Genomic DNA, 17,244 nt, shown 5'->3' with positions numbered 1-17,244 from the left:
TTTAGACTGTGTAATATTTTAGACTTTAATACCATATGAAAAGTAAGTTAGAAATTGCAAGATTCCAAGTGCGAATTGATCGCTGTTTCTCTACGGGTCAACGTATTCCAAAGGTTTATGCACATCAAATGGGATATAGAATGCATGATAACTGTAATTAAATATTTACAGAATTTCTCAAATATTTTTTTCTCTAAAATATGTTATCCACTGGTGTGAGAACAAATCCTTGATATAAGAGGGGTTTGATTGTGATATATTTTATGAAACAAGGGAAGTATTGTTCTTAGTTCAAAGTACTCAAACCCGTTTCGTGGTGCATCTTTGTCTGAATAGATTTCACCTTCGGTGTATATCAGTTCATTATGTTGACGTGCCGTTTTAGGGGATAGAAGATCAATTGTCTTACAGTGTGTTCCCTCTTATAGTTTGCCTTCAGCACTGTCAAATCACTTCTTTAAGAGTCATTTAGAAGTTGGTGTTCTAAGTTAGCATAAGATTTATGGATGAACAACATGCTTATTCCATTTAGGAGCGACGTTTCGGTGTTGGTTCTGATACCGTTATCAAGCAAGTGATGTACAGAGTATGGTTGACAAGATACAGGTAGGAGGCAATTGCCTTACAATGTGTTTCTTGTTTCAGTTTGCATGAAGTACGGTCAAATCATTGATCTCTGGAAGGACACATCAATTTGTAAACACAATACCAAAACATATTTCGGGATCAGTATAAAGGTCTGCGGAAGAAGGTGCGTGGACATGAAACAGTTTGTGTGTAAGTCGTTTGACTTTGGCAATCGTTTCGGTGTATGCTACCTGTCCAACGTTAGCTACTTTGAGGTACCAAGCTCTGATCGCTTAAGTGATGATCCAGGATGGACACATGGATTGAGAAAATGTGTGGAATGGAGATTTTTGTAAACCAAAGTTCAAAACCTAACTAACTTTCAACTCTGGGCCATAAGAAAGTGAACTAGTTAATGTAGTACATAGTTTGATTAGTTCACTGCAAGTGTATTTAGTCTTTTGAAGCCCTTTGTATATTAGTGACAGTCAGTTGAAAGTGATCGGGGTCCAAATGGACACAGAAATGGAAAAGAACGAGTTCCGGGCAAAGACTGCATGTCACACGTGTATTGTGATAAGTGCCCCAGCTATTTCACTGTTAAACGTTGGGCAGCCCCTGTCATTGCCAGAGAAAAATTAGAGCTAACTGGCACTAATGACCATGGACTGGCACCATTCGACATTCCGGCGCCAAAGAAAGTTAAGTCTTCAAGATCAGTGAAGAAAGTTGTGGTCACTGCATTCTTGGATGCAAAGGGCGTGATCCATGTTGATTACTTTGAAAGTCAAAAGACGATTACCGGTGCCTACTATTCTGATTTACTTCATTGCCTGAGAGATTCTATAAAAGTGGCGAGGAATGCTGACTGCTGGAGATCTACTACTTCATGACAATGCCTCTTCTCACATATCTCGATTTGCAAGGGCTATTGTGCGACAATGTGGGTTCGAAGAGCTTCATAACCCTCCATACTCGCCAAACCTGGCACCAAGTGATCGCCGCCTGTTTCCGAAACTGATAGACACCTTTGTGGAAAGCACTATGACGACAACGATGACCTCAAAGCTGCCTCGGGTTTTTCAGGGTGGCTTCACAAAACTTCTTCCTGACTGGAAATAGAAAATCTTCACTATCGATATGAGAAGTGTATCGAAAAGCAGAGAGATTATGTAGCAAAATAAAATTAAAAACAATTTTACAATTATTGGTTTTGTTAGCTGGGTTAGAACCTTTTGACAAGCCCTCGTATAAACAACTAACTCTATGTACCATACTCATTCTCACTAATAAGGAGCAATTTAAGTGCCCAAATAGAACTAAATCTGTAACTTGAGTTTAATCAAAGACAAGATAGATGACCTCATTTCGTGGAACAATGCCAAGACCAATGAGTATCTCCACTTCATCCGTCCACCAGAGTAAAACTCATAGCAACAAATGAAAAACCATACTAAGCGTTTGTTTGGTTGTTGTTTAACGCCGCACTCAGCAATATTCCAGTTGTATGACGGCGGTCTGTAAATAATCGAATCTGGACCAGACAATCCAGTGATTAATATCATGAGCATCGATCCACGCAATTGGGGTAAAAATGGCATTGCACTCAGAAAAAAAAGACAGAGGGATGTTTTTAAAAACGTTATTCTCCACTAGGATCTCCTCGATTTCGAGATAGAGAAAGCAGATCTGCTGTTTCGAATGTTTCGCTCGTATCGAAAATGTAGAAGTCTCCCTGCTGAATGGTTGACAGGAAAGTTCAAATGATGTTACCTCAATATAGTGTTCGTCAGATTTTGACGCAGGGAGGTGTCGAATCAGAGGAAAAGATTTGTTTTAAGTAGATAGAGATCCTGAGTATGTGCTGAAACACTCGAGGAACAGGAACGGAAAGCAATACTTTAATCATTGTTCGTTTGCTGTTAGCGAGCCTGAGCACCCGATCCCGTTAGTCGCCTTTTACGACAAGCATAGTCGCCTTTAACGGATATTCACGGGTCTCGAGGCCTAAAGCTTTCAATAAGAACTTATGGTAGACAGGTGGAGGAGTATATGTTCCCGTGCTTTTTCGGTGAACAATTGACTTGCCTTTGCATGTGTTTGTGATGGGTGCCACCAGTGAGGCAGGATACGCTTACCTTTTCGCGAACACCTGATATCATCACTATTTGATAGTGATTAATAAACACGTGCTCATGATGTAGTCGTTCGATCGTCACGCCGAAGACCCGGGTTCGAATCCCGACATGGGTACAATTTGTGAAGTCCATTTCTGGTGTCCCCCGCCGTGATATTGCTGGAATATTGCTAAATTCGCGTAAAACCAAACTCACTCACTCACTCCGATGGCTTGCCTCCGTTGGCTTACCTTCGATGGTTTGCTCTCGCTGTTGTTAATCTTGGTATCGATATTTAACACTGGTAGAGGGTGATGAAGCAAAGATTATGTTATCTCTTTATGACAGTGGCACGTTTATTGTGATTTTCTCGGAAAAAACCATTGGAACCACATACCATGATTGGTGAAGGAACTATCAAAAAATCATCTAAGCTCGTAAAATGGACGCGATCAACCTAATACTGACACTTGCAAGAAAACACTATATTTTCATACCTATTCAAATATTTGCGTTTCACTATAAACTATGAATGCAGCATTCAAATTGACTTGCTGAATATAAATGTTATTTATAAAGAAACTTATAATATCATAGGCAGTGATTACTTAAAGTATTTACGAGCTTCTTATTCCATCTGTATGTTTGTTCATCTCAGTATTTTGAACATATGAGAGGAAAAAAGTACAGGTGCACGTAAGTCCGTAAGTATGTAAACAGATAAGGTTCATAGTATGAAAATTCACTTGATGACATAAATATGACATTTGACAGGATTCCTCATCTTTTGTGTTTGATTATTTTATAAATATACAAACGTGCAATGTCAGAGAAAGTATTTTTGTATTTTTACATTTGCAGGTGCGTGTACCTCTTTCACTGACATTATGGTCATAAGCGAGAAACCAAACAATAATTAAAAAAAGAAACACATCGCAGAAATGGTCACATGACCCCCGACTGACACTCTTATAATATTGACACATGCAGTAACATTATGCAACACATACCATCGGCTGATAATGATGATACAATGTCACAAATGTTATATTTGGGATAACACTCTCCTTGTAAAGTACAGATTCTCTTTTTGGGTTGAGTCCCATCCGGGATTCCAACCCACACTGTCAGAGTGGGGCACATAACCTCCAACACACAAAGTCAGCGATCTTACTCACTCAGCCACCGAGGCTTCCACAGGCTTTAATAATTATACAATTTAAAAGAAAATCATCTGCATGCACAGCAACTTCCAAATAGTCACCCGTGTAATCACAACTTTCGTGTACTCGATTATGGAAAAGCGTAATTATGAAAGAAGTGGAAATCTAACTGCGTAGGCTAGGTTATCGTTAAAAGGTCTCCATGGGCCTTTCAGAGTTGGTGCTATATGAAATGTAAGAATTTAAATCACTTATCCAGATGGAAATTTTGTTAAGTGAACACCTTTAGATCCACGAGTTCAATATTGTGGCTACGACAAAACAAGAAAGTTATCAACGCTGCACCTGTTTATTGAAATAAGAACAAAATAAACATTTACTGAGGAAACAAAGAATGTTGTCATATGTCGATGGGTTGTCCTGTTCCAGGCTTACGTTGCAGTTATCCAATTATCTGAAATTAATTAAATTCATATAATGCAGCATGACACACATCTGAAGATAGTTTGGTTGATGGAGGTAACATTTGGTCAATGATCAATCCGAAATCTCAAATGTCAAATATTTTTTAATTGTATTCGCCTCTTACATCCATGTTTATTATAAGCGTATGAAAACTATGTTATCATAAAATCACTGATTTCGTTTAGCGAAACGAAAGTAGGAATGTATTGCAAATAACATTTCTACGATGAGGTCTGAAAATAATTATTACGTCACATGAACACTTTCATACCGTATCTTAATTATGAAGAGGGTTTGATTAACAGAAAGTTTTCTATCACGAAATAATTGGCAGGCTTGTATCTAGTAAACAGATTGATAAGCGAAGTTTCTCATTTCAAACAGATGGGCTACAATCTTCTTTGTGATATTGACCGTTACATATATTATTTTCTCAATGTATATTATGTTAAAGGTGTGTACGATGAACTGCTATGTTTTATGTTTACATTCAAGATTGATTCAAACATCTACGCATTGGTCAGAATCTTACATAAGTCTTCGACCGTTTGAGATAAATTCTCATAACGTGTTCACATGCTAGGATTTGAATGAGATACAATGCTTATGTATCGTTTACTCCAGGGTCATGTGCATGTAAAATATTAAATATGAATATGCGGAACAGTTTCTATATTCAGTTACAACTTTTACAATATGTCCATTCACGAACCAGATTGCCACAGCCGTCGCAGTCTGTGCACACGTCACACAGTTTGGCATTTTCAAGCTCAGGGGATACATAGAAAACAGATTTCTGATTGGCTGAAAAAAGCAATAATAGTGCATGACATGATACCTATATATAGTTCATAAATATATATATATAAAACTATAATCCAAATGATTTATGGTGGGGGAAATATGCTTTTAATGCTAACAAACTAGGGAGGTAACATTTAGAATGATGTTTGGGGTTTAAAGAAAATTTGAAATCGTTAGGAACGTATTTGTCTAATTTAGGCTACCTGGATTGTAATAGTCAAAGACAACAACCAACGACTTCTGTGTTCTGAGTGTCATTCCGACCCGACCTGCCTTCATGTCCACACATACTTGACTTGACCCGATCTGTAGACACATGTGGTACATTTATGATTACAAATATGTATTAGTTTCATAAGCAATTTATGATATTAACTGAGACGTTTGCAAAAATAATTTATAAGTAAGGATAAAAATTCTTAATGAATATAGAAACACTATCTCAACAAGATGGAACACTGCCTTCTGTTGAAACAAACTAAATTCCCTGTACTAGGTTTGTACATATAATTTCTGTGACCCATTGAGTTCAGCCTCAATGGATAAATGAAAGTAAGAACATCACAATCGACAAAACGAAACATTCAAGAAGACAAATAGACAAGATGTGCAGTTCTTTATCAAACAAAAACAAATGATTCCGTTTTTACAGAAGATCAGTTGCTGCTTATTACTAACGTGAATGTTGGTAACACATCAACTTTAAACTACGTCACTACACAGTAACCTCGCGATACGCGACTATCTCAAGGTTATTAATGGAACCGAGCTGCATGCTTGACTGATGGGACATGCGTACATCTGCCAGTTACAATATTATTGGCTGAACGCTTAACATACTAACACATAGATATGAGCTACATAACACCTTAATCCCTAGCTGATTACCTCTTCAAAGTAAAGATCAACGTTGCCATTGTTGTATTCCTTTCGTTTAAGGCTAGGTAAGCTGGTGATCGTCTGGAGATCAGGCTGAAATCCTGTGGGAATGCCTGCTTGTATCACCGCCATGCCGCTTGATCCAGACAACAGCCATCTGGACAATGCGTATAAGATTATTGCTGTGTTTCGTCTTCCTTTGTTTAAAAAGTGACTCTGATCTATAAACGAGGTCAACTTTCCTTATGTATGACATGCGATGGAGAAGACATGTGCGTGTGTTGAAGGGCTTCTTGCAAGGTTTCTAAAATCTAAAAGCTAACCTGGATATGTAGTCAACAGTTTTAAATGTCACCAAAGATAACCACTTAATTCTTCTTCAAACATTTTCTGAATAAATACTGAGGATAAACGTGTTAACAAATATGTAACAAGTACCTAAATGTCTACACTATTTCTAAATCTGCAAGATTGAATGTACTATTGAATAACATTGTTGCAATGCACATACAAGATACATATATTTCACACAACCTTTCAATTCTGAGCCTTGTATACTTTCTTAGGAGAATATCACTTCCAATGCAATACAAATTGTCTACTATTTCAAACAAAACAAAACACTAACTTCCCGATGGTTTGAACAACATATGATGTCATCGTAATAAGAAGTATACAGTTTCCTCAGCTATTTCAGAGGAGAAGGTGCATTTTGAGATTTAATAACTTAGTAGTGTCTAAAAATTGTTTTAATGAACCTACCATGGTGACAGTTTCAGCTTTATGTACAGTTAAAGTGCAATGGTCAAATCAAGATCGAAATTTAGAATATCTCCAATAACGGTACATATATGTCGGGTCCTACTACTATCTTCACATTTATCACATTGTATTACATTGTGAAAACAAATGACTGAGTAATGTCTATAAATAGCTTCTTCAATGTGGCTGGTGCAATATTGAAAAATGGATTCGAACATCTTGAATAAATTCACGGGTCATCGTTAATGGTAAATACATGTGAACTTTCAGATGCAGTGGTCTAGTGGTTTCTGAGGAGATGAAGTTTACAGTGCTTGCGAATGCATTTTAGAGAATGTTAGAACATGGTCCAAAATGTCATGGTCAAAATTTGAAATATCACGAAAAGCACATGTCTTGAACCCAACTACTAACTATACATATACCAAATATATCATTACATTTTGAAATAAAATGGCTTAATAATGGCCACAAGTGTCAGTTTACAGTATCAGTGCAAAGGCCAAATCTGGTCAAATCAACGGATAATGTTTGTTGAACCCGACTACCAACTACACATGTATCAAATTGCATTACATTTTAAACCAAAATGACTGAGAAACTACATAAATAGCTTTTGCAATACAGCTGAAGTTTCAGCTTCATTTGTCCAGTGGTTTCAGTGGAGACAACGTTTATCACGAGTGCCTCAAGCGTTTTGTATATTCTACAATATGACCACTGAAAATCATATTTTGATATCCTATCGAGATGCTTTGAACAAACTTGAATAATAATCTGATATCCTCGCCCAACAGGTTTTTCAGGGCTTTTCAGCTTTGGAGAAGATATTTGTGTTAAATGAAAGATCGCTCCCTTGCCTCGAACTCCCTTATAGTAACAAACATGCATACACAATGTCAGCTGAATCCATCAAACCATAAAACAGAAGTAAAATATGTAAAAAGGTTTATGAACAACTACTAGGGACGACTTGTGACGACAATGACCTATGTTCTTAATTCTGACACCTGGTAATGGTTCAAGAGGGCCAAATCTGATTGTCAGTTTGGCCGCATATTGTTGCAGCAATATGTAAAACCTTGTACTTGTCATAACTATTCATAACAGATGACATGAGAAGGTCAAAGGACAAAATCACAAGATGGTTGCTTCCTTGAAGAACGTGTTTTTCTGTATCACAAAACCTAGCTTATGATTACTTTGAGACTTGGCCCTGCTATGAAAATGGTTTGGTAAAGATTGGTGAAAGATGGGGCGTTTTCTACTGTAGCTCCGATAATCCTGACTGAACTATTCTCATTCTTATTTTGTTTGTCACCATGATTTAGTTCCATGAAAGGCATCATAATCGAGAGTTTCTTTTCTCCTTCTTTTCTGTATTTTCAAAACCCGTAAAGATCCGGGTTAGAATAGGTCTTCAGCAACCCATGCTTGTCGTAACAGGCGACTAACGGGATCCTGTGGTCAGGCTCGCGGACTTGTTTGATGCATGTCATTAAATTCTAATTGCGTAGATCGCTGCTCATGATGTCAATCACTGGGTTGTGTTGTCCAGACTCAATTATTTACAAACCGCCGTCAAATAGCTGGAATATATCTCAGTGCGGCATTAAACAAAAAATAAATACAAATTACTCAATTTGAAAATGACATTGGTCTTTATAAGAATATTAAGGTCAAGAGTGGCATTTGTGTTACTTTCATTATGGCGGATACAGAAACTTTGTTTGGATATAGTTTTGTCCGATTTATCTATCGGCTTTAAAGTGTGTGGACAATATTTTATTTAAACTCCTTACAACAACTTAAATAGTAAGGACTATTTTGGTTCTTGTGTTAAATACATAACAAGGTGATGTACAGTGCTACAATCAATACTGCTTTGAATTGACTAAAATGTACAAACCTAGCCTAGGTCCTTGAGGACTAGAGAAAAATAATTCATCTTCAAATCAGAGCAAAGACAGAATGTATCTCAAGACTCAGGTAACAAGGGGAGTAACTCAAGGTGAGGCCTGTAATCACCAATTTATTGATAGGACCGACAACACGTTTTTGTTGTTCTGGCCATGAAAACAACATGAAAACAAAATACTTAATATGTAAGTGATTTACGGTGCTGCCGTCGGATGCTGCTGTCGGATGCTGCCGTCGCATGCTGTCGTACGATATAAAAAACCCGTACGTGTACATGTCACTGCGGATCCTTTATTTGTTGGACCGCCTCCGGGGTCTAATGGTAGAGCGTCCGCCCGGAGAGCGGAAGCTCCGGAGTTCGATCCCCGACCGCGTAAAACCAAAAGACGTTAAAGAATGGTACTTGTTGTTACCCCGCCTGGCCCTCGACAAAACGGGCTAAAACAAGGACACACACACACACACACACACACACACACACACACACACACACACACACACACACACAGGACATTGTTACAAACCTTGTACAAATCCTCACATTGATAGTATTAACACTTTCTTTGGTTATGGAAGCTGTGAGGTCGAAGGCCGCGTCATCAGTAGTCACATTGACATTGTAGAACACCCCCACCTTTAACATACGTAGAAAGATAACTCACAGGTAACGTATACTTACGCAAATGATTACTTCATTAAGGTAATGCGAATGATATTCCAATCCAATACTTCAAGTCATAAACACATCTTATTTTTCACTTTATCAATTACGACATCAACTTATTGAAAGCTAAGCATTTAGGTATCCTATCATTGACTTTACATCTTTTGCCTACATAATTCGTTAGATCATTGATGACTGTTTAGGGTAGGATTGATGTTTAAGGCCGGATCTTATCTTACCTCTACTATGCCTAGTCCGGACCCTGTAGCACTCACTCTGACCGTCTTACTGTCTCCAGGAAGCTGAATGAAAGAAAGAAAAAAAATTAAATTCATTCAGATTCATTTCAGCTGCTTGTTCCTCCACGTTGACGTCTGTTATTATGTTGTCCTTCGTGTATATTACATGTGGTCCTGTGGAGGCAAGATAAATTCAAACCAGTCAACCTTACGTTCTCGTTACGTTAGGTTTAGTGTCTCTAATCAACATTTCAAATGTTCCTCTGCGGGTATCAAAATAGACAATCTTGTAACAAATGTGATATTTTTTGTCACTGTTGCACCAAGCTACGAAATGTAATCAGCTCCAGTTGTAAAGCCAGAAAACGGTGTTATCTTTCAGTCGAACCTGAGAAGTGAAGGTCACACATACGTAATTTGTAGAACTGCCCACTTTCATCCCATAAACATTGGACGGATTCGACGATTCTTCGGCACTGCATCAAAGGATAGTGTACAGGACGTTGTTTATGTGTTTAATACACTCAATCTACTCGCCGCATCATACATCTAAGAACTGACAACATGGCACCTGCCTGGCGGTAACGTCACTGAACGTGATCACATGAAGCTACTGGACCTGCCGCCCGTACAAGACCCCATGGGGACAGAGGTATGGCCAAGGCAGGACCCGCGCCATTGACCAAATGTTTGATACTGGTGCGATGTAAAGTTCGAATTTATTTATTATATTATTATATACCTTGTTGAAAGGTTTACGTAGGCCTCGAATGCTATAACACTGATCAAACAACTTCAGAGCAAGAGTCATATGACATTCTTCGTAGAAAGACTATGTTGAATATCCCTAAAAAACTTTAAATTACTATCAATATACGAAAGGAGAGATGTTTTAGTTATTGGTCAGCAATAAAGTAACACGTAGTGCACTAAGTTATCATGAATATTTTACATCGTTATCCCATAAATGAAATGAATAATTGATTTGTCAAACTCTATTCCGCAAAAGGCACATACATGTCTGTTCAGGTCTCTTCAATAGTTTTCAATTGGGCTTAATTTTCGTTTATGATGGAAACATAGACTTATGTTTATATGAATTAATTAGATAGTTTTCGTTTTCAAATGATCGGAAATTACGATATTTGGAAAGCACTTACCAGCAGTTGATGAAGGACGTCTTTGTTCGTGTCGTCCATGGTGATATGTTGAGTTACTCCACCAGCCGTAACAGTAGCCGCTATGCTGGTGACATGTGGCGTCGACTGCTGTGTTGCTTTATGAAGTGATGTATGGAAGCTAGAGAGAGCTTCTAGCGCTATGACAGTGTCCTAGAATATAAGAATATAAGAATTATACACATAACACACGAAGGGACTTGTGCAATATGGGGCCGATCATTTGATGTTCGTATAATTATGTTTTTTCAAGAATTTTTGGGGACAAGGAAATTGTAAATGGGAATGCTGTTACGGTGTTGGTGCTGATGGCCAGATAACCAACAAATTATGACAATAGTCTGGTCGAAACAGTTAGAATTATCTATTATTTGTCTTTGTTTGCTTCTTGTTTAAGGTCGTACAATATTCCAGTAAAATGACGACAGTCTGTTAAGAATTGAGTCTGGATTAGAGAATCCAGTGATTGACAGCATGAGCATCATTCTTCACAATTGGGATACGATGACATGCATCAACCAATCAGCGTTCCTGACCAATCGATCACGTTTGTCGCCTCTTATGACAAGTACAGTCACCTTTTATGGCAAGCATTGGTTGCTGAAGATAAATTCTATCCCGGATCTTCACGGATGAATTATCTAACAAGTGAGGCAGTTGCATCTGTAGTATTGAGACATAATATGCTTCGGGACTGATAGTGATATGTTCTACATGGATTATGCGATGATGCTAGAGTCAGATACTCACCAATATCTTTTGCCACATAAGAGAAACGAAACTTTTACTGCCCAGTGTATTGGTTAACTTGGCATTTTCAGTCTTGAGAAAGGATCGATCAATATTGCATTGGTCTTTTTAAAACTGAACTCGACAAATTTGGGACACCCGGAATTTAACATCAGCAATACATCCGAACGTTTTGGATCATCGGCATAAACACAATAATCCACCTGTTGTTGCATAATCAGATGCCCCAAGGGCCTTGTTTACACGAGAACCACGAGGAACACCGCATATGACCTTGATAACTTAAGATGACATTGTTGATCTGGACTGATCTCGTTGACTGTATGGTATTATTTCGAAACTATGAGCACAACATGAAAACAATACAGCTCCAACTATAGTCGCACTGCAAATACTCATTGGTTTCTTGTGGTGCTAAATGCAGCCGAAAGTTCCAGTGAAAGCACGAGGGACAGATACGAGACTTGGAAACACCGTAAAACTGTAACTCAGACACCGTTGCAATATATACAGCTTTCCAGATATACGTACCTGTGTTGACGTGAAACCTCCATTGGGGTTCCTCTGATGGACAATCCATTTCATGACCTTGAGCCCCTCCCCGAGTTCCCCTCGCACAACGTGTGCCAGTAGACCGTAAGCTGTTGTCTCAATATCGATGGGATTGGAGAACCGCTTTTCTCTACTCCAGGGTTGACGTTTCGGGAAACTGGTCGTTTTGGTTGCCGTCCAAAACTTGACATCTCCTGAAATAACGTGTTTATACATTGTAAGGGCTACCGTTTATTCGCATGTCTCAGAAGAAAATAATGACAAACGATAACTGCAACTGATGACACAAGCAAATTAAATGCATGATACCGGTTATAGATATCACGGTGACTGTTAGCATGTACTTAAGTTTAGAAGAGTAATTACCTTCTGAATGGGAAATAGCTTGTAGTTTGTTCATAGCGACATCTCCCAGTGAGCTGTGAGCAAGGGTGAGAGCATATGCTGATATTGCCAAAGCATGGGCGTGGTTCTCATCAAGAGAGTTAAGCTGACCTGACAGGTAGTGAAGAACCTCTCTTTGGGCATCACTGATCGAACGTGACGTTTTCTTAAATAGCATTAAGTTGAATTAATTAACATTTAACGCTGTAAGTATCTTTATTCGGACAAATATAAATTCCAGTATAGAGGATAAATTCGCCTTAAAGAAGCGTTACACGTCATGTTGCACTTTCGCAGAAATGTAAAAGTTCATTATCAGCTAACTATGAAATCATTTCAAACAAAACGTTAATTAAGTTGTGTTGTAATAAATATGAACATACATGTTCCAGATTCTTGACGGATCCCAAAGCTATGGACACGTAGGCAGCAAGGGCCACTGCCGATTTGACCCCTCCCTGGTAGACAGTTACGAGCAAAGCAAACACCATTAACATCGTGGGAAGAAAACAACTGCATAAAATTTTAATCCAACCAAACATCCGTTGCAATGTAGTAGATTTCGAAATTGTTTAAGTTGCATAAGTCTGTGAAAATGTATCTCAGTATTTTGTCCTATTGCCTTACATGAAATACAATAAATGTTGTATCATCATAAATTCATACACTGTTTTCCCTTATGTAAAAGGAAGTGTTATTAATTAATTCATGTTATGAAATTGATAGAAGGAACCTACCTGCATGTACTTATGGTAGAGGGCATGTTTCTCTGGAAATGATCCATCAGAAGTTTGTTGTACTAATAACCAGTTGACTGCTCCGATAATCACATCTTCACTTATGTAAGCCATATCTGAAGCCTCACTGAACGACTTAACAACAAATGCGGTTAGCCTGGAATAATACAATATTTGTAAAAATGACTTACTTAGTTATTAGGGACCGACCATTTGATATAATTGGGAGAGTAGGGTTGGGGATGGTGGGTGGGGTGGGGGGTGGGTGGGTGGGGTGTAGGCGGGGCTGGTTCTTAAGAAAATAAACATTATGCCTGAACATTCTTGAAAAAAATATTTATGCTTCAGGCTCTTGAAAACAAAATAAAGTGCCTGCCACAAACATACGTCATTGTTGCATGGTGCAATTACCGCTCCATCACCTACACCCCTCCTTCCCGAATGTCAAATGGTCGGTCCTTTAGTCCAATAAGCTAGATTTACCGTTTGAAATCAGAAATAACAGAACCTTATAAATGCATTAAGCTTCACATTCAACATAAACTTATGAAGATGTATAACAGTCCTGCTAGATTTACCGTTTAAAATCAGATATAACAGAACCTTATTAATGCATTAAGCTTCACATTCAACATAAACTTATGAAGATGTATAACATTCCTACCAAGTGCTCCCTATACTATTTGTTGCAAAAGTTGCAAAGGAACCATCTGTCAGCTGATACAGCAACTCGTGTTGATAACCTGCAATGTAAAATAAGAAAACAGAAAGTAACAATAGTCACACCTTGTTTGCTTTATGAAACTGAAAAAAGTACTACTTAAACATCATGTTCTGAATAAGTAAACCTGTCCGGATAATGAATGGCTACAGGATGGTTATATATATAAACCTACTTTACTAAGCCAACACTGATTCGTAAATGAACGAAGAAATTCAGTAAAAATCCCACAAAGAATATGTATATTTCTCTTTTTCATGTTTTGATGTCTATACAAACCCTGTTTGATGAAGCTTGAAAGTTTCTGCTGAATAGATGACGTCAGTTGACCAGTGTTGTTTAGGTACTTAAATATGTAGATATCAGGGGAAAGCCCTATCATCGTTTGTTCACCACATCCGGTTGGAAAAGTTAACAGTTTACTCAACCCGTCGATACTCGGTGCCATTATGTCGCCTGCAACAATGATGAAAAGAAATGTTATGTACCTGCTATCATAAGATCTTTCTAATTGGAAGGTAAGTCTAAGGCGCCGCGATTCGCTGTGCAGAGTTGCGTCCATTGAGCACGCCAGAAATCTATGATTGTGGGTTCGAATCCCGGTTCACCCTAATTATGTTTCTAGGTTTGTCAGCACCCTACCCGTGCTCCTGGGTTTCACCGAAGTGGTAAACGTCTGAGACCTGCATCACTTCGGACTTTCCTCCCACATTAAGCTAGCACGCCGTGATATAACTGGAATACTGTTAAAAGCGGCGCTAAACGCAACTCACTCACTCACTCTTTGTAATTTACAGGTTTTCAAGCCATACTTGTCAAAATGGTGAAATGGTTCTACAGTGTGTGAATGTACAGAGAGTATACAATATTCTCACTTTAACAACATAAACACACCAGGCTGTTTCTGTGTGTATGATGTACATTCACTGTCATATGGTACGCATGTGGTAGTCCTGCACCATGACCGTGGAATATATGTATTTTATGAAAAAATAATAATCTAGAAATGCATACAAAGGCAAGTCTAGCCAGCTCAAGCTCTGAAGCATAGGGAATTTTTATTTTATTTTTAGAGTCAAGAAGGATATTGTGTAACATAAGATTTCAGAGACTAAATGTTAGTCTACGCATGTGGTTACTACAGTCGAATCAGTGTATTCCGAGCTTAGTTATCTCAAACTATTCTTTATGCGAACACGTGGCCCCTTTTGCACTATATACATTCAAATTTGGCCCTCTATTTTTAAATGGTGGTTTAACCGTTTTAGTGCCCCCGTTAGGGGTGTCAGCATAGGAAGCAGAATTTAAGGATTATATTTAATCCCGGATAGATAATTTCAGTTCAGTTCACCTCACCAAATACTATCCATGTCCATCTTTGATCACAACTGTTAAGACACAGTACTAAATGCATTACAGCTTCATTTGGTTCAATGAAATCAGTTCCGGATCTATGAAAAAATTGGATTTGAAACAGACAGTGTTATATGCCTCTAGCTACCTAGCCTCTAAATGCCTCTAGCTAACAAGAAAACAGCGTTATCACTATCCCCGCCATGGGGTACATTAGAATTTTGTTTGTTCATGTAGTAGTGAATATAAACTATTAAATAGCCGTATAAAGCGTTAAGAAGAGATAGGCAATTGGGCCGCGTAATGTCATCAGAACAAAAATGATTAATATGAAATAAAAACACACAAAGGACTCCTTCTCTGGAAAAGATAAGTATCGCTTAGATAAGCTTACTTCAGTAGTTTCTGCAGACACTTTTTGCACCAAGTAAAATAACATGGATCAAAAGCCGTTACTCTGTAAACAAATAATTTATGGGACCTTTTTTCGAACTCAGTCTTGACAATATTCCCTTAGATAAGCACGCAAACTGAATAAAACTATTTACAAGTGATTTCCGGAGTGAATAACTTCAGAGTAACCCGAGTGACCTGTCTCCCATGGGATTTCGTGAGTCATGATTCTATTTAAGTGAACAACGGTTATGTGAAGGATACATATGACATTATGAACATCTCATAAAATATTTTGATCGGTCAATATTTGTTTACCATTCATTCTCATATAGTACGGTGGCCCATACCCGCCACTGGTGAGATCATTTTTCATTGTATACCTCTATATTTTATCTCACCAGTGGAAGTATCTGACGGCCGCCAGAAAATTATTTGGCGGCTGCCAGATAAAATATAGAGACATACAGTGAAAAATGATCTCACCAGTGGCGGGTATGGGCCACCGTCATATGACATTCTACTTTGTAAACTCTGAAATAACGTGCTCATTAAAGTATGGTACCTGACAGCTTTGCCTTGATGACGATAGATTCTTGAATAACTGATGGGGGAAGAGCGATGTCCAATGAGTCAACCACAGAATGTGCTGAGTTGAGATCTAGGACAACTGGTAGGTTGTAGTGTTGTGGGGCACCCTGGGGCTATGCAATATAAGGAAACAGAAGGTTTAAAAGTCAAACGTCACTCTGGGTGCGTATCACTTATGATATCAATGAGTGAGCATGAGCTATAAAATATTTCAACTGATCATGAGGGTTGTTAAAAGTGCCTTCACTGGACCTGTGGTTGATACTATAACCAACATTCGAATTCAACGCCTTCACGATACGTTGACAGATAGTGAACCAAGTCACACATTGTGACCAAAATTTGTTTGTTGGTTTAATGAACGCCGTACTCAGCAATATTCCAGCTATATGACGGCGGTCTGTAAATAATCGTGTCTGGACCAGACAATCCAGTGATTGGGATACGATGACATGCATCAGCGAGCCTGACCACCCGATCTCGCTAGTCGCCTCTTACGACAAGCATAGCCGCCTGTTACGGCAAGCAAGGGTCGCTTAAGACCTATTCTACCCCGGATCTTCACGGGTCTTGTGACCACACAAACGTATTTAACAAGCATGCTGTGCTGGCCATAGTGACCAACTTCTGATATACTGCTAACGCTACACATCTTAAACATACATGTACATTAAGTACTGACCTGTTTTGCAAGGTAATGTATAAAATTAATCAATACACCAATACTTCACGAAATAGACAATTGAGACGCACGTTGTAAGTTCTACAAATGCACAAACCTTGACAACAAGCTCCTTTTCAACAGAATCTGAAACACCATTGAAATTGCCAATAGCTGTTACAGTGACCTTCATGGTGCCAAGGCTGCTGAATGTGACCGGGACGATGAAAGATAAACTTCTTCCTTGTTGTATCTGCGCATGTTAAAACAAATGCGCCAACTGTTTGAATCTCGTACAAAACACGTATCGCTTACATTAATGCATTGAATATTCCATTGGTGTG

At 38.4% G+C, this 17,244-nt stretch overlaps 1 protein-coding gene across 1 annotated transcript; it reads right to left on the bottom strand.

Moving 5' to 3' along the window:
- Positions 1–4,182: 4,182 nt before the first annotated feature.
- Positions 4,183–17,149, bottom strand: LOC125377808 (CD109 antigen-like). Its single transcript, XM_048391839.1, has 15 exons — positions 17,019–17,149; positions 16,214–16,352; positions 14,182–14,358; positions 13,846–13,924; positions 13,182–13,338; positions 12,828–12,902; positions 12,427–12,610; positions 12,040–12,254; positions 10,741–10,911; positions 9,581–9,643; positions 9,202–9,311; positions 6,005–6,152; positions 5,320–5,422; positions 5,025–5,116; positions 4,183–4,301 (listed from the first exon to the last, which is right to left on the bottom strand). Exons 1-15 carry the CDS (start codon positions 17,091–17,093, stop codon positions 4,290–4,292), a joined length of 1,800 nt encoding a protein of 599 aa, XP_048247796.1. The 5' UTR covers positions 17,094–17,149; the 3' UTR covers positions 4,183–4,289.
- Between the last annotated feature and the right edge of the window lie 95 nt (positions 17,150–17,244).

Source organism: Haliotis rufescens, unplaced genomic scaffold (genome assembly GCF_023055435.1).
Source record: "Haliotis rufescens isolate VD_foot unplaced genomic scaffold, xgHalRufe1.0.p SCAF_1, whole genome shotgun sequence".
In the NCBI taxonomy this organism is placed as follows: Eukaryota; Metazoa; Mollusca; class Gastropoda; order Lepetellida; family Haliotidae; genus Haliotis; species Haliotis rufescens.
This window is presented reverse-complemented; position numbering and strand designations above follow the sequence as displayed.

What these genes read in the sequence shown, in the direction of transcription:
- LOC125377808 (XM_048391839.1), bottom strand. Translation starts at nt 17,093, where the DNA reads ATGAAGGTCACTGTAACAGCTATTGGCAATTTCAATGGTGTTTCAGAT. An exon ending in TTGATCTTTACTTTGAAGAG is followed by an intron (nt 5,423 to 6,004) that starts GTAATCAGCTAG and finishes ATGTGTCTACAG; the next exon opens with ATCGGGTCAAGTCAAGTATG. An exon ending in CTTTGACTATTACAATCCAG is followed by an intron (nt 5,117 to 5,319) that starts GTAGCCTAAATT and finishes TGCTTTTTTCAG; the next exon opens with CCAATCAGAAATCTGTTTTC.